The 25,387-nt window shown below is 44.8% G+C and overlaps 3 protein-coding genes across 6 annotated transcripts in view; 2 read left to right on the top strand and 1 right to left on the bottom strand.

Annotated features, from left to right (window-relative positions):
• Positions 1-5,859, top strand: part of SIN3B (SIN3 transcription regulator family member B) — a 60,984-nt gene extending 55,125 nt beyond the window's left edge. For both annotated transcript variants that reach the window (XM_067473559.1, XM_067473558.1), the window contains exons 19-20: positions 2,036-2,240; positions 4,377-5,859. In XM_067473559.1, coding sequence (XP_067329660.1) covers positions 2,036-2,240; positions 4,377-4,607 — 436 coding nt within the window. In that variant the 3' untranslated portion in view covers positions 4,608-5,859. The remainder of the gene's footprint in view (positions 1-2,035; positions 2,241-4,376) is intronic.
• A 4,340-nt stretch (positions 5,860-10,199) lies between these two features.
• Positions 10,200-25,387, bottom strand: part of CPAMD8 (C3 and PZP like alpha-2-macroglobulin domain containing 8) — a 78,007-nt gene continuing 62,819 nt past the window's right edge. For all 3 annotated transcript variants that reach the window (XM_067473551.1, XM_067473552.1, XM_067473553.1), the window contains 5 exons: positions 25,160-25,270; positions 17,856-18,074; positions 16,668-16,730; positions 14,987-15,173; positions 10,200-10,881 (listed from right to left, as the gene is read on the bottom strand). In XM_067473551.1, coding sequence (XP_067329652.1) covers positions 14,989-15,173; positions 16,668-16,730; positions 17,856-18,074; positions 25,160-25,270 — 578 coding nt within the window. In that variant the 3' untranslated portion in view covers positions 10,200-10,881; positions 14,987-14,988. The remainder of the gene's footprint in view (positions 10,882-14,986; positions 15,174-16,667; positions 16,731-17,855; positions 18,075-25,159; positions 25,271-25,387) is intronic.
• LOC137097868 (gem-associated protein 4-like) lies at positions 21,530-22,139 on the top strand. Its single transcript, XM_067473132.1, has one exon. The coding sequence runs from the start codon at positions 21,611-21,613 to the stop codon at positions 21,998-22,000; it is 390 nt and encodes a 129-aa protein (XP_067329233.1). The 5' UTR covers positions 21,530-21,610; the 3' UTR covers positions 22,001-22,139.

Below are 25,387 nucleotides of genomic sequence, written 5' to 3'. Positions count from 1 at the left end.
GTTTGGCCCAATTCTATCATTGGTGGGATTCAGAATGCTTCTCGATTGTAGGTGACCTATAAATCCCAGCATCTACAACTCCCAAATGTCAAGGTCTATTTCCCCTAAACTCCACTAGTGTTCACATTTGAGCATATTGAGTATCTGTGCCAAGTTCAGTCCAGTTCCATCATTGCTTGAGTCCACAGGCCTCTCTGGATGTAGGTGAACTACAACTCCAAAACACAAGGTCATTGCCTACTAAATCCTTCCAGTGTTTTTTGTTGGTCATGGGAGTTCTGTGTGCCAAGTTTGGTCCAATTCCATTGTTGGTGGAGTTCAGAATGCTCTGTAGGCGGACTATAAATCTGAGCAACTACAACTCCCAAATGACAAAATCAACCCCCCCCCCCAAAAAAAAAAACAAAACCCACCAGTATTCAAATTTGGGCGTATTGGGTATTGGGTGATGTTTGGGCCTCGGCCTCTTGTAAGCCGCACCGAGTCCTTCAGGAGATGTTAGCGGGGTACAAATAAAGGTTTATTATTATTATTATTATTATTATTATTTGTGCCATATTTGATCCAGTGATTGAAAATACATTCTGCATATCAGATATTTAAATGATGATTCATAGCAGTAGCAAAATTACAGTTATTAAGTAGCAACGAAAATAATTTTATGATTGGGAGTCACCACAACACTAGGAAGTGTATTAAGGGATCGTGGCATTAGGAAAGTTGAGAAACAGTGGGTTAGAATGTGGATGGATGGGTGTTTTGTTTTGCAATTGTACATACATAATATGCATTGGGGTTGGCATTTAGTTTTGTGAATGAAAATACATTTTGTTGTATGAAGTACAATTTATTTTTTTTTTTGTCGTGTCAGGAGCGACTTGAGAAACTGCAAGTTGCTCCTGGTGTGAGAGAATTGGCAGCGCCAATTCTGGACGTTGCCCAGGGGACGCCTGGATGATTTGATGTTTTTATCATCCTTGTGGGAGGCTTCTCTCATGTTCCCGCATGAGGAGCTGGAGCTGATAGAGGGAGCTCATCCGTCTCTCCCCAGATTTGAACCTGCGACCTGTCGGTCTTCAGTCCTGCCGGCACAGGGCTTTAACCCACTGCGCCACCGGGGGCTCCACGAAGTACAACGACAATCAAGTTATTCTATGCCAGTAGTTCTCAACCTTCCTAATGCCATGACCCCTTACTACAGTTCCTCATGTTGTGGTGACCCCCAACCATAAAATTATTTTCGTTGGTACTTCATAACTCTAATTTTGCTACTGTTATGTAAATATCTGATATGCAGGATGTACTTTCATTCACTGGACCAAATTTGGCACAAATCCCCAATACGCCCAAATTTGAATACTGGTGGGGTTGGGGGGATTGATTTTGTCATTTGGGAGTTGTAGTTGCTGGGATTTATAGTTCACCTACAATCAAAGAGCATTCTGAGCTCCATCATGATGGAACCGAACCAATCTTAGCACACAGAACTCCCTTGATCAACATAAAATATTGGAAGGGTTTGGTGGGCATTGACCTTGAGTTTTGGAGTTGTAGTTCACCTACATCCAGAGAGCACTGTGGGCTCAAAGAAGGATGGATCTGGACCAAACTTGGCACGAATACTCAATATGCCGAAATGTGAACACTGGTGGAGTTTGGGGAAATCAGACCTTGACATTTGGGAGTTGTAATTGCTGGAATTTATAGTTCACTTACAATCAAAGAGCATTGTGAACCCCACCAATGACGGAATTGGGCCAAACTTCCCACACAGAACCCCCATGACCAACAGAAAATACTGTGTTTGCTGATGGTCTTTGGCGACCCCTCTGACACCCCATCGTGACCCCCACAGGGGTCCCGACCCCCAGGTTGAGAAACGCTGTTCTATGCTATTGTCCTATTGTATTTCCATGCTGGGCTGCCAGGGTGTTGTGGACAGTGGTCCCTAGACCGGCACCTGAACCCTATTTGTGCTGTACGCCCCTTGTGTTTGCCCCCCATTGCTGACATGCGTGGCCTTTCTTCTCCTTAGGAACCTGAGCCGTTTCCGGCGGTGGCAGTGCCAGCAGGTCCAGGCCTTACGGCACAAGGCCAAGAGCTCCTGGAAGCAGCGGGTGGGGGTGGAAAGCGCCTGCAACGTGGACTGCAAGTTCCGCCTCAGCTCCCACAAGATGCTCTTCATCATGAATGCCGAGGACTACCTGTATCGCCGAGGGGCCTTGGCGCGGGCCAGGCAGGTACGACCCACTTGTGGCAGGGGTGGGAGGGGCGGGGTTGTCCCAACGCCTGGCTATCAAAGGCCTGTACGCAGAATCCTGCCAAAATCTATATAAATAAAAATGTAATGTTCGTTTGTGGTATTCACAGAACTCAAAAACCACTGGGGGAATTGGCACCAAATTAGGGCACGATACACCTAACAACCCAATGTATGTTCTCCACTCAAAAAAACCACAAAAACAAAAAGCAGAAAGGACTGCTGAACTGCATGTCCACAAAGGAGAAACGTCCTGCTAAGCCGCTCTAGCCCTGAGGCGTTGACTTGCCTTAACCCTTTGAGTCACTGTTGTTATTACTCTAGGTCCCTAGTGCGCAATCGGACAGGAGATTCTGATTTATTTATTTATTTATTTACAGTATTTATATTCTGCCCTTCCTCCGCAGGGGACTCAGGGCGGATTACAATGTACACATATATGGCAAACATTCAATGCTAAAGACACACAACAGATATAGACAGTCAGAGGCTATTTAACTGTCGCTGATGAAGTACTTGCGCATTCCCCGCATGCTTGCTGGAGTCTTTTTTATGGCCTCGTAAATTAGTTAAATTAGACTCCCCACACAGAAGTGGTACCCAATTTTCCTACTTGACAGATGCAATTGTCTTTTGGGTTGCAAAGGTCAACAACAAGCTACACAATTGGTCGGAATCTCACTCCGACCCGGGCTGGCTTTGAACTCATGACCTTTTGGTCAGAAGTGATCTTAATGCAGCTGACACTCAGCCAGCTGCGCCACAGTCCGACATTTTCATTTATCCGGCGTTCTGCCAGCCCTTTATGTGAGATAAGTGAGACTCTACTGTACATACAACTCCAGCAAACCCTTAATTTCAGCCTTAATCACTGAAATGTTCAACTCCTGGAGCTCCTGATCCAGCCCAAACTTTGTGTCTCTTTTTCCCTGTTGTTGCTTCTGCTCTGCACGGGTAGATTCCTCAGTGCCAGGCTGCTGCCCTCCGCTTGCCCCTGACTCAGATACTGGGTGAAGAAGCCCTTCATCACAAGCCCTGACATCTTGTGGATGTCACCAACTGCGACCTTACCTCGTAAAGGCTAATCTGGCCGGAGTGGTCCATGCCTTAGTCACCTCTAGATTGGACTACTGTAATGCACTCTATGTGGGGCTGCCCTTGAAAACGGCTCGGAAATTTCAGCTAGTCTAGTGGGCGGCAGCCAGGATGTTAACTGGTGCTCCTTACAGAGAGAGGACAACCCTCCTGTTCAAGGAGCTCCATTGGCTGCCGTTCATTTTCTGGGCCCAATTTAAGGTGCAGGTGCTCACCTACAAAGCCCTAAACGGTTTGGGACCCGCCTACCTGAGTGACCGCATCTCCGTTTACGAACCCGCACGCTCCCTTCGATCATCTGGAGAGGCCCTGCTCACAATCCCACCTGCGTCGCAGGCACGTTTGGTGGGGACGAGGGACAGGGCCTTCTCTGTGGTGGCCCCCCGACTCTGGAACTCTCTCCCCAGGGACATCAGACAAGCCCCAACATTGGCAGTCTTCAGGAAGAGCCTGAAGACCTGGCTGTTCCAGTGTGCCTTTCCAGAATAGGAAACTCCCGGCATCAAGTCCCAAATGCACTTTGTTAGAGATTCAGGGTTATTTGCACATTGCACCTACCTCCAAATACCTCTACATATTACCTGTCAAGTTCAACACTTTTAAATTTTGTCTATTACATTTGGCCCGGCCTTTAGGTGTTTAAATTGCGTCACGGTGTCATCATTTTACTGTTTTATTATTTGCTTATGAGTTTATTTTATTTTTTATGAGTTTTATTGTGTATTGTATGTTGTTGTTGTCTGCGGCCTTGGCCTTTGTAAGCCGCATTGAGTCCTTCGGGAGATTTTGCGGGGTATAAATAAAGATAATAATAATAATAATAATAATAATAATAATAATAATAATCTCGGAATGGCTCTCCCCCATCCCCATATGAAGGCCCTTTCCTCACCTCACAGCACCCGCAGGATCTCACCAGTAGCCCTGACACCAGCCTTGGAGGGAGGGACTCTCTTGGTGGCTTCAGTCTGGGTGGCAACTCCATTCACCTTTCCCTCTTCTCTCTTTGTTTCTCTCGCAGTCCCAGCCGGCGGTCCTGCTCCGGCACCACCAGCGCTTTGAGGAGTGGCACCGCCGCTGGCTGGGCCGGCACGCCTCCCGTGAGGCCCCCGAGTTGCTCCAGGACTGGCTGATGGGTGAGGCGGATGAAGACCTGCTGCCCTGCAAGACCACCTGTGAAACCCTAAGTGTCCATGGCCTCCCGGTCAACCGCTACCGTGTGCAGTACAGCCGCCAGCCCTCCTCTCCCTGAGGGGCCACCGCCGCAACCCCGTCCCGGACCCCCCTTTGGGCATTTCGTCCAACCAGCCGCTTTCCCAGGGTTCGGGAAGTGCGGCGTCACGGCATCGATGCCAGGAAGGGCTCCTTTGTTATTTTCATTCACAGTCACTGCCTCAGCAAAAGAGTTGATAATGATGCTGCCCTTCGGATTGAAGCTCTTTACGTGTGGGTTTGTTTTTGTGGGGTGGGGGGAGCATTTTAACTCTGGTGAGAAGAGGTGCAATGGCATCCTTTTCTCCTTGGCCCTGTACTGGACGTATTATGCCAAATTCTGAGGTTTCAGGAGGCCGGAGACCTCAGGTGTCTCTTGATGTGCGCGCACTCATACACACACACCCATGGCCTTTCTGTGCAAAAAGGGGGGACAACACACCATGCCTTCAGGAGCTGCCCCTCGCTGCATGGAGCCAGAAAAGGTATGGTTTGCCCCCCTCCCGCCATGGCATCTCCTCTGATAGTTTCATCAGATGTTGCCTCAAAGGCTACAGGATGGATGCGCTTACCACGAGTGCCCTTCCCTGTCATGTTTCTGCGGCAGTTTCTGCAATTTGGGGAGGGGGGCGGGCTGGCTGGCTGTTGAAAGGGGGGTGGCCTCCCATTGCAGCATTTCCCCAGAAACAACCATCGACATTGGCCGAGGGCGGCAGCTCCGCTTCTCGTTCCTCCCCCTGAATGGCCACGGATTCCCCCAAAATCCAGATGCCGTTAAAGCCTTTTGGAGGCGTGCAGCCCCCCTTGCAACCCACTCCTGGATGCTCCAATTCTGCCTCCTGCCATCCCAAGCATCGCCAGGAGCCCCTCTCCCAGTCCCATCCGTGCCAAACTCACAGTTGGGAACGCCGTTTGTTGGGTGTTTAGCTTTGTGTTTTCACGTGTGCTTAAGTTCCGGAGGGGGACGGTGTGGCGTTTTCGAGGGTCCCGGTTCCCCTTGTTCCCCCTTCCCCCCAACGCCACCCTCTCTCCGTCTTTCAAAAGTGTACTTCTGACCATCTTTTGGCGCCGAACAAACAAACAAATGAATGTCCGTTGTCTGTGTCTGGAGGGGAACTGGAGCTCGGTCCTCTTCTGCTTCTGAAGAACCTCTCGCTTTTTCCTCCTCTCCTCCCTTTCCCTTGTTTTCTTACTGCTTGTATTTGCTTTGCCAACTCTTTGAATGTAGTTTTTAAAAATATATATTTATTTGCACATCCAAGTAAAATAAAAGATTAATTTTAAAATGTCAAGGCTCTTCAGGGGTGTTTTTTACTCTGCGACCCCCACAAATGATGCGCCTGGACCAAATTCGACACACAGACTCCCTATGATGCACACTCTGTCCTGGTGAGGGTTGGGGGAGGATGGACCACAGATGTTGGGATTTGCAGTACCTTCACTGCTGCAGACATTGGGGGAGGCCATCAAAACCAAGAGACAATGTGGCATGCTCACCAAAGGTGCCCGCCTTTTGCAAGACAATGCACCAGTTCACAACTCACCTGTTGCCCAAATGGAAGAAGCATGCTCCGGTGGCTTTGACATTCCAGCACATAGAATCAAAGAGTTGGAAGAGACCTCATGGGCCATCCAGTCCAACCCCCTGCCAAGAAGCAGGAATATTGCATTCAAATCACCCCTGACAAATGGTCATCCAGCCTCTGCTTAAAAGCTTCCAAAGAAGGAGCCTCCACCACACTCCGGGGCAGAGAGTTCCACTGCTGAACGGCTCTCACAGTCAGGAAGTTCTTCCTCATGTTCAGATGGAATCTCCTCTCTTGTAGTTTGAAGCCATTGTTCCGCGTCCTAGTCTCCAAGGAAGCAGAAAACAAGCTTGCTCCCTCCTCCCTGTGGCTTCCTCTCACATATTTATACATGGCTATCATATCTCCTCTCAGCCTTCTCTTCTTCAGGCTAAACATGCCCAGCTCCTTAAGCCGCTCCTCATAGGGCTTGTTCTCCAGACCCTTGATCATTTTAGTCGCCCTCCTCTGGACACATTCCAGCTTGTCAATATCTCTCTTGAATTGTGGTGCCCAGAATTGGACACAATATTCCAGATGTGGTCTAACCAAAGCAGAATAGAGGGGTAGCAGTACATTCCCCCTTCTTCACCTGACATCGCACCATCAGACTTCCACCTCTTTCCAACAAGGAAGTTCTTTTTGAAGGTGAAGTATTGCTCAGGTGTGGATGAAATAAATTCAATGTGCAAATTTGATAAATGTGAATTTAAAATGATATGTGGGAATGACTGGAAGCATGGAAGGATGTATGGATGGAGCTAATAATTTTGGAATCAGCAGTACAATATTAAGGCCTGCAATGACTAACTACCTGCTTGCTGCTTTGTGATTGAAACCTGTTAATGAGATCTGAAGAGTAAACTCTGATAAGAATTGGGACAGTGATAACAAAAATGTTTGCAACATTCTTTATGTTAAGAAGGAAGATCAACACCAATCGAGAAGATCAACATCTTCTTGTCTAGATCTAAGGAAGTAATGCTACCCCTCTATTCTGCTTTGGTTAGACCACACCTGGAATTTTGTGTCCAATTCTGGGCACCACAATTCAAGAGAGATATTGACAAGCTGGAATGTGTCCAGAGGAGGGCGACTAAAATGATCAAGGGTCTGGAGAACAAGCCCTATGAGGAGCGGCTTAAGGAGCTGGGCATGTTTAGCCTGAAGAAGAGAAGGCTGAGAGGAGATATGATAGCCATGTATAAATATGTGAGAGGAAGCCACAGGGAGGAGGGAGCAAGCTTGTTTTCTGCTTCCTTGGAGACTAGGATGCGGAACAATGGCTTCAAACTACAAGAGAGGAGATTCCATCTGAACATTAGGAAGAACTTCCTGACTGTGAGAGCTGTTCAGCAGTGGAACTCTCTGCCCCGGAGTGTGGTGGAGGCTCCTTCTTTGGAAGCTTTTAAGTAGAGGCTGGATGGCCATCTGTCAGGGGTGATTTGAATGCAATATTCCTGCTTCTTGGCAGGGGGTTGGACTGGATGGCCCATGAGGTCTCTTCCAACTCTTTGATTCTATGATTCTATGATTCTATCTGGCCAGGAAACTGAGATGGAGCCAGGATGGAAGTCTATCATTAATTTACAACTTTGGGACTACATCAACAGAATATTCCCATAAAAGACTCGGTCTAATAATGCTCAAATTGTGACCGACCTGAGGAGTCTGGTTCACCCGCTATGCTCTGCTCCATGGGAAGGAGAGAGATAGTGTACCTAAGGAGAGTGACAGATATGCTATGGGAAAGCATGATTCTGGTCACTTTGGGGCTTCTTTCTCAAGGGAAGAGGAAGAAATGTGCCATTGGAGTCTTAGATTTTGTGCAGGGAGTCAGGTTCTGCTGTATGGAAAACAGGGATCTGGTCCCTGGCATTGTTCTTAGGGAAAGAAGTTTTGGCATTTCGGTGTTTTGAAGTTTTGGTGTTATGGAAGTTTTTTATACATTGGCAGGCTGCAGGAAATCAGGGTCTGGCCTAACAGGTACTTCTTCAACGAGGGAGAAAAGGATATGGTAATATTTGGATGCATGTGGATGAATGCGTGTACATGTGTGAGAATGTTGAGTGAAAATGTAATTCCCCTTTGTTTGTTTGTTGACCAATGTAATTGTAAATCCAATGTAGTTGCATAGAATCTGTATGTCTGTATGTCCAATGTCATTCTTCGTCTAAATGTTTTCTGTAATCTGATATACCCTCACATTGGAAATTAAAATAAAAAGAACCTATGCTTAAAAGTTATTGAAAGTCATTCATGACATGGAGACTCTAATTTCTGAAGTCACAACATGGCTTTTGGAACAACCTGTCGACAATTGCTTAAAAAGATGAGAGAAGTGTGTGTCTCTAGGTGGCACCCATGGAGAGTAGGACTCAGAACTGGGCCAAGTTTCATTGCTCTCAGGCCACAGGAAACCTGCTACAAAACAGGAGCTTTTTGTTGAGTTCCAGGGCCAGAAAAGCAGGTGGCGGAAACAGAAGAACGGCCTGCCTCAGGGAAGCGTGCTTGCTCCATCCATGTTCAACATCTACACAAATGACCAGCCACTGCCAGAAGGGACAGATAGTTTCATCTATGCTGATGATCGTGCCATTACTACGCAAGCAGGGAGCTTTGAGATGGTTGAACAGAAGCTCTCCGAAGCTCTAGGTGCTCTTACTGCCTATTACAGGGAAAACCAGCTGATCCCTAATCCATCTAAAACACAGACATGCGCCTTTCACCTTAAGAACAGACAAGAATCCCGAGCTCTGAGGATCACCTGGGAAGGAATCCCACTGGAGCATTGCAGCGCACCCAAATACCTGGGAGTCACTCTGAACCGTGTTCTGACCTACAAGAAGCACTGCCTGAACATCAAGCAAAAAGTGGGCGCTAAAAACAATATCATACAAAATCTGACTGGCACAACCTGGGGATCACAACCAGATACAGTGAAGACATCTGCCCTTGCGCTATGCTACTCTGCTGCTGAGTACGCATGCCCAGTGTGGAACACATCTCACCACACTAAAACAGTGGATGTGGCTCTTAATGAAACATGCCGCATTATCAAGGGGTGTCTGTGCCCTACACCACTGGAGAAATTACACTGCTTAGCCGGTATTGCACCACCTGACATCTGCCAGGAAGTAGCAGCCAATAGTGAAAGGACCAAAGCAGAGACATGTCCAGCTCATCCCTTGTTTGGGTATCAGCCAGCACGTCAACGACTTAAATCTAGAAATAGTTTTCTAAGATCTACAGAGACACTCGCTGGAACACCTCAGCAAGTGAGAGTCCAAAAGTGGCAGGCTCAAACCCAGAATCTCAACCAGTGGCTGATACCAAATGAGAGACTCCCCCCTGGGCACACAGAAAACTGGGCAACTTGGAAGGCGCTGAACAGACTGCGCTCTGGCACGACAAGATGCAGAGCCAACCTTCAGAAATGGGGCTACAAAGTTGAATTCTCAACATGCGAGTGCGGAGAAGAGCAAACCACTGACCACTTGCTGCAATGCAACCTGAACCCCGCCACATACACAATGGAGGACATCCTTGGGGCAACACCAGAGGCACTCCAAGTGGCCAGATACTGGTCAAAGGACATTTAATCAACTACCAAACTCACAAAATTTGTATTTTGTCTGTTTGCTTTGTTTCTGTTAGAAATGTAATATAATTGACTGGTTGCCTTGACACGACAAATAAATAGTCCACAGGAAGTGGGTCCGGGGAAATCTTGAATGAACATCCTTTGTAGGGAAACAAAATAGGGGCGAGAAGAAGGAGGGGTATTTTGCCTGGTGATATTAGAAATGTTTTTTGCGCGAAAGCTTGGAAGTAACTTTCTCTCCAGCCTGGCCTGTATTGATCAGGATGATAATAAAGGAATCTTATTTCCAAACTTTCTTGTGAGTGGATTCCATCCTAGGGAATCTGCAGAACAGGGCAAAGGAGGGAATCGTAGCCAAGGCTGGTCCAAATACTGCAAAGTCCAAGAGCAATTGGTTGCCGTCCACCCCACCAAACGGAAGGACACCAAACACTCCTTCCGCAATCAATCACTGGAGAGGGAATTTCTTTTAGAAATCCATTTTTAATAAAATATTTTATCAGTATCTAAATCCAACTTCTCCCCACTTACAACCCTCCCGCAAAGGATCGAGCGCAAGGATGGAGCCCTATCCAAAGCTGCAGCCGTATGGCTCTCTCTTGCGTGAACTGACAGAGAGGAAGTTCGCGTCGAGAGGGACTGAAGCAAAGAAGCCACGCAGGGCACCCTCTCTATCTGTCCACAAAGCTTGGGGTGCCCAGTGTCAGAGAAACTGAAGAGGCGACTAAGCAGGTTCGTGGATCTCCTCTGTGCCCACTCCCCAAAGAGGAGGCATCCAAGGATTGCTTTAACAATAAATACGAGCAGAACTCTTGACCTTCCCGAGGATTTACGTTTGCAGGGACGCAGCGGGAAGTCCTCCTGGCCAACCAACGATCGGCCCATTTTAAAATGAGCCGGAGCAGCAAAACGAAACCGTTCTGTGATCCTGGCTGCAGAAAATGAGCCTGAGGAGGGAGAAGACATCCGAAAGGAGGCGGGATAGGGGCAGGCAAGGCGTGAAGGCTGTTGCTGCGGCAGGGCCACACATCTTTGCAAGTGGAGGCAGCCTCTAGTGCGTTCCTGTTCCACAGCCAAACCCATCGGAGCGAAAGCAATGGCAGGGGACCTTCCAGCCTCTCTCATGCTCAGGCAAAGAAGGGCTTCTGCAGGGGAAGAAGTAGATCAAGAGATAGATAAGGTAGACAGATCTGTTTACTGATTAGTCCATTCACCATATCTTATCTGCATCTATATGTATTATCTCTATACAGATATAAATACATCTATATAAATAAAGGAGAAATACATCTATATAAATAAGGAGAAAAATTGCCTCCAGAACATGGCCATATAGCCCAGAAAAACCTACAACAACCCAGTGATTCCGGCCATGAAAGCCTTCGACAATACATATATAAATAAAAATGTAATGTTCGTTTGTGGGATTAACAGAACTCAAAAACGAGTGGGCGAATTGACACCAAATTTGGACGGCATACACCTAACAACCCAATGTGTGTCCTTCACTCAAAAAATTTTGATTTTGTCATTTGGGAGTTGTAGTTCTTGGGATTTATAGTTCACCTACAATCAAAGAGCATTCTGAACTCCACCAATGATGGAATTGAACCAAAGGTGACACACAGGACTCCCATGACCAACAGAAAACACTAGAAGGGTTTGGTGGGCATTGACCTTGAGTTTGGGAGTTGTAGTTCACCTACATCCAGAGAGCACTGTGGACTCAAATAATGATGGATCTGGACCAAACTTGGCACAAATATTCCATATGCCCAAATATGAACACAGATGGAGTTTGGGGGAAATAGACCTCGACATTTGGGAGTTGTAGTTACTGGAATTTATAGTTCACCTACAATCAAAAGAGCATTCTGAGCCCCACAAACGACAGAATTGGGGGAAACCTCCCACACAGAACCCTCAGGGCCAACAGAAAAGTCTGTGTTTTCTGATGGTCTTTGGAGACCCTTCTGACACCCCCCTGGTGACCCCCCCCCCCCCCGGTGTCTTGACTTCCCAGGTTGAGAAATGCTGCCTTAAGGCCATCCAGTCCAACTCCCTTCACCAGGGCAAGAAAACATAATCAAAGCCCTCCTGACAAAGGGCCATCCAGCCATTCACACACTCACACATATGTATATGAGAGATGCAGTACCAAAGATTTGAAAGGGACCCCTAAAGAAGAACAATGATGTGTTATATGTCCCAGAGTAGGCAAACCAGACAATCTCCACATCAACACTGGCAAAGAAACAGCAAGAAATACTGTTTACCCACAAACATAAAGACATTACATATATTAGAAACCAACACTTTCTCATTACTTTATTTTCCAGATCAACAGACTGGGCCACAGCAACACATGGCAGGGGACAGTCTATATATATAAAAATGCTCTGTGCATAATGAGTACCTTAAAAACAAAAGAACCAATGAACACCAAATTTGGCAGCAAAACGTCTCACAACACAAGGAGTGACCATCACTCCAAAAATTATGATTTTGTCATTTGGGATTTGTACTTCCTGGGATTTATAGTCCACCTACAATCAACAAGCATTCTGAACTCCATCAATGATGGAATTGAATCAAACTTGGCACACAGTTCTCCCATGACCAACAGAAAATACTGGAAGGGTTTGGTGAACAGTGTCCTTTAGTTTTGGAGTTGTAGTTCACCTACATCCAGAGAGCACTGTGGACTCAAACAATGATGGATCTGGACCAAAACCAAACTTTACACAAATATATGCCCAAATGTTAACACTGGTGAAGTGGGGACACTGACATTGACTTGCAGGAGTTATAGTTCACCTGCATCCAGAGAAACTGTGACCCCCCCCCCCCCCCCCGACAATGGACTGGGAGCCAACTTGGCACAGAGAAGTCCCATGACCAATTGAACATACTTCTGGGGTTTGTGGGTTAGGTTTAGGGTCACCTTGATTTTGGGAGTTGTAATTCACCCTTATCCAGAGAGCACTGAACCCAGCCAATGTCAGATCTGGACTAAACTTGGCACACAGATCCAACATGGCCAACTGTGCATACAGTCGGGCTTTAGGGAAGATTGACCTGGGATCTGCGAGTTGTAGTTCACCCTTATCCAGACAGCACTGAACCCGCCCAACAACAGATCTGGAGACTTCTCACACAGAACCCTGGTGACCAACATGACATACTGGAGGAACTTTTTTTGGGGGGGGGGGGGGGAGGAGAATGATCAATCGACGCGGGACTTGTAGTTCACCCTGCATCCAGAGATATTACCAAATTTCCTAAAACAAACAATATCTTTTTCAAATCCCCAAGCTATATTATATTTTTATTATACTATATTATATAATATTACTTATTGTTATATTAAAGTGAATGTATGAATGTATGTGTAAGGAAGTGAGGTGATGTTTCTCTCAGCTTTCTGATTGACTCCCACATCCACAGGTCACTGCGGCCCACATGAATGATGGACCTGGACACAGACCCCCCCCCCCCCCCATGATCAACAGAACATTTTTTGAAGGGGAGAGGAACTGACCCACCCAGACAGGAGTTATAGTTCATCCATCATCCAGAACCCCATCAATGATGGATCTGGACCAAACTTGGCACACTGTACCCCCAGGACCAATGGAAAATACTGGAGGGTTTGGGGGACTGACCCACCCATGAGAGTTATAGTTCAACCCTGCATCCAGAGAGCATTCTGAACCACACCAATGATGGGTCTGGACCAAACTTGGCACACAGATCCAACATGGCCAACTGTGAATACAAGCAGGGTTTGGGGGTGTTGTAGTACACCCTTATCCAGAGAGCACTGAACCAAGCTCATTTTGGAAGGAGCTTCTCTAACCTTCTCACCAAGATTTTTGTGAAAATTTTATAATCTTAGTTCGTCAGACTTATTGGTCTATAGGACGTTACCTCTAATGGGGCCTTCTTTTAAAATTGTCAGTATTTCTGCCTGTTTCCAAGAATCAGGTGGTAGCCCCCCTCTCATTATGTGGTTAAATATGTCATCACCTGGAGACCCCTCCCCGCAGCACCAACTGCCGCTCTGGGCCAGAGTGAAGAGAGAGGGGGCCAGGGGACAGTTCCACCTTGTCTCCTGTGCTATTCTAATAATATAATATAATATAATATAATATAATATAATATAATATGTTGTATATACATATAATGTTTATAATATTATAATGTAATGCAACATAATAATAATATATTATAATTATATATTTATATTACATATAATATTACTAATAATATTACAATATAGTGGTATGGTACAATGTAGCAATGTTTAATGTTGATATTGTACTATGCTAATAATATAATATATTGTATGTCAGGGGTCTTAAAACTTTTTAAACAGAGGGCCAGGTCACAATCCCTCAAACTGTTGGAGGGCCGGATTATAACTTGAAAAAAGCATGAATGAATTTCTATGCACACTGCACATATCTTATTTGTAGTGCAGAAAACATTTTAACAAATATAAACTTATTATTATTTAAATGGGAAGTGTGGGCCTACTTTTGGCTGATGAGATAGGATTGTTGTTGTTGTTGTTGTTGTTGTGTGCTTTCAAGTCGTTTCAGACTTAGGCTGACCCTGAGCAAGGGCCGGGTAAATGACCTTGGAGGGCCGTATTCGGCCCCCAGGCCATAGTTTGAGGACCCCTGTTGTATGTAATATATACCTTGTAAACCTCTCTGAGTCCCCTTCAGGGTGAGAAGGGCGGCATATAAATATAATAAATAAATTATTTGAATCTTTGCAAATAAATTCATTAAAAATCAGAGAATGTGATTTTCTGGATGTGTTTTCTCATGTTGTCTCTCATAGTTGAGGTCTACCTATGATGTCAATTACAGGCCTTTCTCATCTTTTAAGTGGGAGAACTTGTACAATTGGTATCCGACGAAATCCTTTTTTTTTCTCCACTCTACATGGCTGCTTAAGAGAATAATCAAAGTATAAATAAACATAATAAGTCCCGTATCTATGTGCCGTAGAGCATGATTCATGTATTCCGAACAATCAAGGCACCTGGTATCCGCAGTTCCTGTGTGCCTTGGATAATTCCTTTTGGAGAGGAACTGTAGCAGGCATGAGCCAATTTTAGCCCTCCGGGTGTTAGGAATTGTGGGAACTGAAGTCCAAAACACCTGGAGGGAGGGCCGAAGTTGGTCCATGCCTGCTCTATGATAGCCAGGGGACTGTGACACCTTGCCAGGTGCTTACCTTCACTCTCCAGCCGTGACTGCAACCCCATGAACCCTACTGCTCTCTGCTGCTGCTGTAGCGATGCTGTCCTCATTGGCAGCGGCTGTCGTCAGTTCAAAAGCGTCTCCTCCCTCAGAGGCGAAAGGGTCTGGGTCATACTCGTAGGAGTAGTAGGAGAAGTCCAGCGGATGCGTGGGGCCCTCCTCTGCAATCGGGACACAAAGGGAGTGGGATATAGGTTGGAAGAGGCCCCCAAAGGCCATCTGCCATGCAGGAAAAGCACAACTAAAGCACTCCCAACAGATTGCCCATCCAGCCTCCACTCAATGATCTATATAAATAAAAATGTAATGTTTGTTTGTGGGATTAACAGAACTCAAAAACCAGTGGGCGAATTGACACCAAATTTGGACACAAGACACCTAACAACCCAATGTATGTTCTTCACTCAAAAAAAATTTGATTTTATTATTTGGGAGTTGTACTTGCTGGGATTTATAGTTCACCTACAATCAAAGAGCATTCTGAACCCCACCAACGATGGAATTCAAGCAAACTTGGCACACAGTTCTCCCATGACCAACAGAAAATACTGGAAGGGTTTGGTGGGCAGTGTCCTTTGGTTTTTGAGTTGTAGTTCACCTACATCCAGAGAGCACTGTGGGCGCAAACAATGATGGAGCTGGACCAAACTCTACACGAATACTCAATATGCCCAAATGTGAACACTGGTGGAGTTTGGGGAAAATAGAATGTTCACATTTGGCCGTTGTAGTTCCTGGGATTTATAGTTCACCTACAATCACAGAGCATTCTGAACCCCACCAACGATAGAATTGGGCCAAACCTACCACACAGAACCCCCATGTGGGCCACAGCAACACGTGGCAGGGGATGGCTAGTAAGTAATAATAATAATAGAGTTGGAAGAGGCTCTATGGGCCATCTAGTGGGAGGGCTACTGCCTTCATGCAGGAAAAGCACAATCAAAGCACACACACACTGACAGATGGCCATCCAGCAACAATAACAGAATAATAATAGAGTTGGGAGAGACCCCATGAGCCACCTAATGCAACCCCCTTCTTTTTACCATTTTGGAAAAGCACCATCAAAGCCCCCCGAAGAAAAGGCCACCCAGCCTCAGTAATAATAATAATAAGAAGAAAAAGAAGTAGAAGAGTTGGAAGAGACCCTATGAGCCATCTAATCCTGCCCCCTTTATTCTGCCATGCAGGGGCATTGGATAAGAACATCGGATAAGATGGAATGTCGGATAAGTGAAGGTTGGATAAGTGAGACTCTACTGTAAGAGCAATGGCAGAGGCCGCCCAGTCCAACCTCCTTCTGCCTTCATGCAGGAAAAGCACAAAGCACCTGTGACAGCCATCTAGCCTTAATAATAATAATAATAATAATAATAATAATAATAATAATAATAGCAACCCCAGGGGCCACCCAGTCCAACCCCCTTCTTTCAGCCATACAGGAAAAGCACCATCAAAGCACCCTCAACAGATGGCCACCCAGCCTTTGTTGATTGTTGTTCTGGACTGTGAAGAATGTGTGACCTAAAGGACTGGGCCTGTTTATGAAGGGCCGTTTGGGCCTTGTGCTGCCACTGGCCATGCGCAGCCAGTAGGAGGAGCAAAACCAGAAGAGGAAAGGAGGGAAAGGGACGTTTTTGGCGGATCCTCACCTGTGGGTTCCTGCGGGGCTGGGCTCTGCAAGAGGATCCCTCTCTCTTCTGGTGTGCTTTTGGCTGCGGGAAGAAGGGAACAAGGGAAGGAAGCATTACTATGTGTATATATGTAAAGCATATTCATGATTGTGCTGTCAATTCCATCTTGTCTTTACTAATAATATAATATAGTATATTGTATATACGCATAATATTTATAGTATTATAATGTAATACAATATAGTGCTAGTAATAATACTTCAATATTATAATTATATATTTATATTACATGTAATAATACTAATAATATTACATATAATGGTATAGTGCAATATAGTAATATATAATACTGATATTGTACTATGCTAATAATATAATATATTGAATGAAAATATATCTTGTAAGCCGCTCTGAGTCCCCTTCGGGGTGAGAAGGGCGGCATATAAATGTCATAAATAAATAAATAAATAAATAATAAAGGCTTTCATAGCTGGAATCACTGGGTTGCCAGCACACTGATCAAAGCACTTTACACAAACACCTACCTGAATGTGCAATTTGGGATGCAAGAAGTCATGACAAACAGTGTACACACATATAAAGGGGTCAGACAAGGGTGTATTTGAGCACCACTGCTTTTAGCTTATATGTACATGATCTACCTGAACACTTGAAAGACCAAGGTACATATGCCTAAGGTGCTTAAAGCACAAATCAACATCTTTTTATATGCTGATACGATTTTCTTGTCACATTCACCGTACACCAGGGCTTGACCATATGCCAGGTCTGAACTGTATACCAGGTCTGCAGTGTATGCCAGGTCTGGACCATACAACAAAGCTGGACCATACGCCAGGTCTGAACCGTATTCCAGGTCCAGACCGTATGCCAGGTCTGTACGGTAAGCCAGGTCTGAATTGTACGCCAGATCTGAATCATATGCCAGGGCTGAACCATATGCCAGGGCTGAACCATACACCAGTTCTGGATCATACGCCAGGGCAGAACCATGTTCCAGGGCTGAACCATACGCTAGGCCTGAACCATATGCTAGAACTAAACCGTAACTGATAAATTAAAATAATATTTGAACGAAGGAAAGTACTGTTCCGGGTGTTATTCTACCTATGTTTACAACTTTAAAATTTAATAAAAGAGAAGACTTGTAACCGACCCCAGGTCAGAGGCTCCCTCCCTGCTTACCTGCACCCCTCCCGCACTGGGCCATAGGGACGGGCTCGATCCGGGTGCTGTTCCGGCAGGCGGCTGCCTCCATCTGGCACCGGTTGGGGTAGGGCCGCCCGTCCGAGCCGCAGACCGGCTCCCCATCATAGCCACAGTCGCGGGCACACAAGCACTGCTCAAAGAGGCCATCTGCTAGGCAGCCAGAGACGCCGTTGCACCTCCCGCCCTGCACGAAACCTGGCCGGAGAACGGACAAGGAGGGAGGGTCACATGCGGGGCACATTTTGGGGGATGTGCCCCACTCTATACACGTATTTCAAAGTGTGGTTCAATCTGGAGTGTTGTTGTCATGTCACGTCTGAGACGTATAGCCAATATGTTCTAGCAGCATTTGCTCCCCCTGATGTTTCGCCTGTATCTGTGACTACTGTTATGGTAAGTCCTTGCAGGACACAAGAATATGTGTGAAGAAAAACCTTATTGTTTGTAATGATCTTGTTCAGCTGACTAAGTAGGTCAAGCAGCAATCTTGTGCCACATCCAAGGGGCTATAACTGTTTGAGGTTTTTGAATATAGTGCGGTGGGTGCTGGAGTTCTGTTCCACCAGTGTGGAGTACCAGCAGGAGATGCTGATGGTGAAATAGCTATTTACTTCAGGTTGTTTTGATTTCTCATTTGCTGCTTAGAAGATGCTTTATTTTATGCATATTACAAAGACTGTGTAAATATGTTGCACTGCTGATTTTTGTGTGCTGCATTGCCAGTTTTGTTTTATAATAATAATAATAATAAACTTTATTTATACCCCGCCACCATCTCCCCCAACGGGGACTTGGAGCGGCTTACATGGGGCCAAGCCCGAACAACAGATTACAATACAAAAAATACATAATTACAATAAAATAAACAACATAACAGTAAAGTATACAACATCAAAGCATATAAACAATATACAAAGAACATTAAAACCGAACATAAAGACAAAGAGTGGGCCGCATGTACATAAAATGATATAAAAACTCTGGGTGAGATAAAGGGGTAAAACTAATTGTAGGGAGAACTCATGGAGAGACGGGATAATAAACCTACGTACAAGGAGAGTGGGGGGGGGGGGGGGGAGAAACTCCTGGGACAAGAACATTAAGGGAGTAATAGCATAAAATTATGTGACTACTCTCCGAAAGCGCAACGGCAGAGCCAGGTCTTGAGACTCTTTTTAAAGGTTTCTAAAGGAGGGGCTTTCCTAATCTCTCTGAGCAGTGAGTTCCATCTTTACTCCCTGCAAAGTTAAGAGAGTAAAGATTTTCTGTTTACCTTGACTATTGGTCTGAAACTATTTTGCGTCTGGGTTTTTGTGCGTTTGGTTGCTGGAATAAAAACACGCACTGCATAACAGCTACTGGCATCTACAGAGGATCTAATGGTAGTAAACAAGTGGAAGATAGATATACCTGTGGAATAATGTCAAGGGTAGGAGAAAGAACCATTCTCTGTTATACAGGGTGCAATTAGCAAGTGCAAATTAATGATATCCCTCCATTAGCATGTAACTGTGAAGATAGCATAGTCAATTAGTGAGAGCATCTGCATAGGATTACATGCTATCCAGGATTGCTTCCTGCCTGAACATCCTTTGTTTATTGTTATGTTTCCAGGCAGCAAGCAATCAAGGGCGAGTGAACACCACCCAGGCTAACTATTAAGGACATCTCCATGGCAGCAAACAGTTCAAAGGGAAGAAAGGCTAGGATGCATTGTCAAAGACTTTCATGGCCTGAATCACTGGGTTGTTGTAGGTTTTTCCAGGCTATATGGCCATGTTCTAGAGGCATTTTCTCCTGACGTTTCGCCTGCATCTATGGCAAGCATCCTCAGAGGTAGTGAGGTCTGTTGGAAGTAGGAAAATGGGTTTATATATCTGTGGAATGACCAGGGTGGGACAAAGGACTTTTGTCTGCTGGAGCTAGGTGTGAATGTTTCAACTGACCACCTTGATTAGCATTTAATGGTTTGGAAGTGCCTGGGGGAAATCTTTTGTTGAGAGTGATTTGATGTGCCTGATTGTTTACTCTCTGTTGTTTTGCTGTTGTAATTTTAGAGTTTTTTAATACTGGTAGCCAGATTTTGTTCATTTTCATGGTTTCCTCCTTTCTGTTGAAATTGTCCACATGCTTGTGGATTTCAATGGCTTCTCTGCGTAGTCCGACATGTGGTTGTGAGAATGGTCCAGCATTTCTGTGTTCTCAAATAATATGCTGTGTCCAGGTTGGTTCATCAGGTGCTCTGCTATGGCTGACTTCTCTGGTTGGAGTAGTCTGCAGTGCCTTTCATGTTCCTTGATTCGTGTTCAGGCAATGCTGTGTTTGGTGGTCCCTCTGTAGACTTGTCCACAGCTGCATGGTACACGGTAGACTCCTGCAGAGGTGAGAGGATCCCTCTTGTCCTTTGCTGAACGTAGCATTTGTTGGATTGTCTTGGTGGGTCTGTAGGTGGTTTGTATGTTGTGTTTCCTCATCAGCTTCCCTATGCGGTCAGTGGTTCCCTTGATGTATGGCAAGAACACTTTTCCTCTGGGTGGATCTTCATCTTGACTCTCGTGGCTTGTTCTCAGTCTTGCAGCTCTTCTGATGTCTGAGGTGGAGTCTCCATTGGCCTGGAGAGCCCAGTTGAGGTGGTTCAGTTCATCTTGGAGGAGGAGGGGTTCGCAGATTCTTTTCGCACGGTCTGCCAAAGCTTTAATGGTGCTTCTTTTTTACTTGGGTGATGATTGGAGTTTTTATGTAGAAATCTATCTGTCTGTGTGGGTTTTCTGTAAAAGCTAGGCTACTTCCAGGCAGATGCCCTCACTCACTGACTATGCTATCTTCATGGTTACTTATATTAGCATGGATGGATCCCACTCAAAGACTTGCAAATCAAGCTTGCTAATTGCAAGTCTAATTGTTCTCTCACCTCTGCCGGAGTCTACTGGATACCATGCAGCTGTGGACAAGTCTACATAGGAACTACCAAACGCAGTGCACAAACACAAATCAAAGAACATGAAAGGCACAGCAGACTAATCCAACCAGAGAAGTCAGCCATAGCAGAGCCCTCGATGAACCAGCCTGGAAACAGCATGTTATTTGAGAACATAGAAATGCTGGACCACTCTAACAACAACCATACCACGGTACATACACAGAGAAGCCATTGAAATCCACAAGAAGAAGGTGGACAATGTCAACAGAAAGGAGGAAACCATGAAAATGAACAAAATATGGCTATCGTTATTTTAAAAAACCCTAAAATCAGCACAGTGAATAAAGAACAACACCCAGATAACAGGGGAATTCCAGACAGGAAACTATCAGGGCCAGCTAACACCACAAAGGATTCAACGGCCAGACCTTGAAACTGAAAGGCTAATCAATGCTAATCAAGGTGGCCAATTGAAACATTCACACCTACCTCCAATAGACCAGAGTTCTTTCTCCCACTCTGAATATTTCACAGATATATAAACTTAACTTGCCTAGTTTCAGACCTCACATTGACAGTACTTGACCCCGATAAAGATACATAATATGGATAAGAGCTGTTTGAAAAAAATATTGGAGGGGTTCCCAAGAAATGGGAATGTACATCACATGTGGTGGCAATGTAAATATGTACACCATTGTTCTGTGTCTTCTCTCTTGCATCATTCCGCCCCTTCGCCTTCCACCTCCAGCTCTCGGTGCTGCTCCTGAGGGTCTTCCAGTTCCTGTGTGGCTCCAGTGGCGCGGGGTGGATGCCCTCAACCGCCTGGAAGCACCTCTCGCGGCTCTACTGCCTGAGCGTCTCCGACCTGCTGGGCTCCGCGAAGGAGTCGGCGCGCGGCATGCGGCGGGCGGAGGACCCTCGGGGCGGCGTGCGGCGGGAGCTCTCCTTCACCTACGTCCAGATCTTCTGCCACGTCCTGCACGTGGCGGCCATGCTGCCCGAGGACGGCACCGCCGAGGCCCTGCTCGTCCTCTCCTTGGAGGTCCTCTCGCAGTACGAGGTCCTCTACGAGGCCGACGAGTCGCTGGGCAGCTCCCTCCGGAAAGCCAACGAGAGGCACTTCCTGGAGTCCATCGCGGAGAACGTCACCAACAAGGAGGTGCGCACCATGCTCCTCCAGAAGCTCCGCAAGCTATGAAGGCGCACGCAGGCGGGCTCGGGATGGGCGCTCCGTATACGCGGGATCCCTCCGATTCTGACAACGAGCGAGGATTTCGTCTCGATCGTCGGTGGGGAACCCGAGAGATCTCTAATAAACATCTATCTCTTTTTTTCCACTCGTTTTCTCTTTTTTGTGTCATTGTTGATACCCTTTTGTATGGTTTTACATACAAAATAGGCACAAAATTATGAGAAATATTGTGTACACAATCTACTTCTGTTTACATTCCGTATCTCGAATTGCCACGATTGACCTGTTCCCTTTCGGATGGTTCCACGTGCTTCCCGTTTGGTTTCATATGCAAAATTATTAGCTTATTTCATTGAAAATGATTAACTCATTTAATATGAAAAATAATAATTTTGCATATGAAATGAGTTAATAATTTTGCAAAATTATTAGCTCATTTCATATGCAAAATTATTAACTCATTTCATATGCAAAATTATTACTCATTTCATATGCAAAATTATTAACTCATTTCATATGCAAAATTATTACTCATTTCATATGCAAAATTATTACTCATTTCATATGCAAAATTATTAACTCATTTCATATGCAAAATTATTATTTCATATGCAAAATTATTAACTCATTTCATATGCAAAATAATTTTGCATATGAAATTAGTTAATTATTTTGCAAAAATAATTATTAACTCATTCCATATGACAAATTATTAACTCATTTCATATGAAAAATAATAATTTTGCATATTAATTGAGTTAATTTGCAAAATTATTACTCATTTCAGATGCAAAATTATTCATTTCATATGAAAAATTTACTCATTTCAGATGCAAAATTATTACTCATTTCAGATGCAAAATTATTAACTCACTTCATATGCAAAATTATTAACTCATATACAAATTATTACTCATTTCATATGCAAAATTATGTATTTGAATGAAAGGAACCTAGGAGTCTTAGTAAACCATAAGCTAGAGTGTGATGCTGCAGCAAAAAAAAGGCAAATTTCATCTGCAAAATTATTATTTTGTGTATAAAATTACCGTCTATTTCTGAAATAATCTGAAATATCCCTTATCTTGAAAAATTCTGAAACTATCCGCACGTGGCCCATTTGCTTTTGCGCGGTTCCACATTCTCTCTTACTTGGTTTCCTATACAAAATTATTACAAATATTGTATATACATTGAGTTCCATGCTGGTTCTATGAAAACTAAATGTATTGTAAGTCCCATCTCCAACCTATTGGCTTATGGGTAAGATAGAGGAGATTCCATCTGAACATTAGGAAGAACTTCCTGACTGTGAGAGCCGTTCAGCAGTGGAACTCTCTGCCCCAGAGGGAGTGTGGTGGAGGCTCCTTCTTTGGAAGCTTTTAAGCAGAGGCTGGATGGCCATTTGTCAGGGGTGATTTGAATGCAATATTCCTGCTTCTTGGCAGGGGGTTGGACTGGATGGCCCTTGAGGTCTCTTCCAACTCTTTGATTCTATGATTCTATGATTCTATGATTCTATGACTATGGTAATGAGTGTTATTGCAATGCACGAAATGTAAATAAAGATAAGAGCCGCTTGTTGAAGCAGAAACAACTGTCTGAAGTCAGTTAAATGGATGACAAGAAGCAAGTTGGCCAGTAAATTGCCTCGATAGAAATTAAGAGAGAGGAGTAGCATAATGGAATATGGAAATTAGCAATCTATAGAAATAAAAATGTAATGTTCGTTTGTGGGATTAACAGATCTCAAAAACCACTGGACGAATTGACACCAAATTTGGACACTATACCCCTAACAGACCAATGAGTGACCATCACTCATAACCCCCCCCCCCCAAAAAAAAAAACAGTGGAAAGGACTTAAAAACCCAAATATGCTAAATGATTAAAAGCTAAATGACAATACGGAAAAAAGGAAGGAAGGGGAGAAAGAAAGAAAGAAAGAAAGAAAGAAAGAAAGAAGAGAAAGAGGGAGGGAAAGAAAGAAGGAAGCATGGAGGCAAAGAGCAAAAGAAGGAAGGAAAGAGGTAGAGAAGGAAGAAAGGAGAGAAATAAAGAAGGAAAAGAAAAAGGGGGCAAGAAAAGAAAGAGGTAGAGAAGGAAGGAGAGAAGGAAGGAAGATAAGGGAAGGAAGGAAAGAGGTAGAGAAGGAAAGAAGGAAAGAGAAGGAAGGAAAGAGGTAGAACAGGAAGAAAGAGAAAGAGGGAGGGAAGGAAAGAAAGAAGGAAAGAGAGAAGGAAGAATAGAAGCAAAAAGCAAATGAAGGAAGGAAAGAAGTAGAGAAAGAAGAAAGGAGAGAAATAAAGTAGGAAAAGAAAAAGGGTGAAGGAAGGAAAGAGGTAGAGAAGAAGAGAGGAGGAAAGAAAAGGGAAGGAAGGAAAGAGGGAAAGAAGGAAAGAGAAGGAAGGAAAGAGGTAGAGCAGGAAGAAAGCGAAAGAGGGAGGGAAGGAAAGAAAGAAGGAAAGAGAGAAGGAAGGATAGAAGCAAAAAGCAAATGAAGGAAGGAAAGAAGTAGAGAAGGAAGAAAGGAGAGAAATAAAGAAGGAAAAGAAAAAAGGGGCAAGGAAAGAAAGAGGTAGAGAAGGAAGGAGAGAAGGATAAGGGAAGGAAGGAAAGAGGGAGCAAAGGAAGGAGGGAAAGAAAGAGAGAAAGAGGGGGGAGGTTGGCCACAGCAACGCGTGGCGGGTACAGCTAGTAAATGATAAATTGACATGGAATTTAAAGATTTAAAAAAGCCTAGGGAAAAATAACTATTTTGAAAGCATATGGAAAAAAATTACTGAAGAAACATAGAGAAAATAAGAAGAAACAAAGTTCTGGTGGGACCACAAAGAAAAGAAGAAGGACTCCCTAGAGAGATGGGGAGCACAACACGGGAAATGAGAAGAAATAATGATATGAATGAAAGAGATTGTATTTTGTAACGAAATGGCATGGAAATGTAATAAAATTGTTAATAAAAATATTTAGAGTGACAAAAAAAATTGGACGAGCAATTGCTTGTAAGTCAAGAAGCTCGGCAAGCAAGGTTCCATTTTAGCTATGTCTTAATGTGTGATTGGATAGACGCATTTAACTGTGCCTTGCCCCACCTTGAGCTGAAAGGAGAGGCGGTAATTATGATTATGATGATTACGATTGCTTCCCCAACCCAAGACTCACCGACCCAGTGGCTGCTGGCGCTCTCCACCTCATTGCAAGTGGGGCCGTCACAAAGCTCCCGGGCCAAAGGGCTGCTCTCACTCACATTGTAGAAGCGTGTGGCTTCGAAAGCTAGAAGACGACACGGTTGCGCATTAGTGCAGTGCGGGCAGGAAGCTCTCTCTCCAAGCCCCGCAAAACAATAGACCAGAGCATTGTTTAGCTGGAAGAGACCACAAGAGCCATGCC

The sequence above is a fragment of the Anolis sagrei genome, chromosome X (genome assembly GCF_037176765.1).
Source record: "Anolis sagrei isolate rAnoSag1 chromosome X, rAnoSag1.mat, whole genome shotgun sequence".
Lineage (NCBI taxonomy): Eukaryota > Metazoa > Chordata > Lepidosauria > Squamata > Dactyloidae > Anolis > Anolis sagrei.
This window is presented reverse-complemented; position numbering and strand designations above follow the sequence as displayed.

Bases quoted from the DNA above. Each gene is read 5' to 3' on its own strand.
- LOC137097868 (XM_067473132.1), top strand. From the start codon at position 21,611: ATGCCCTCAACCGCCTGGAAGCACCTCTCGCGGCTCTACTGCCTGAGC.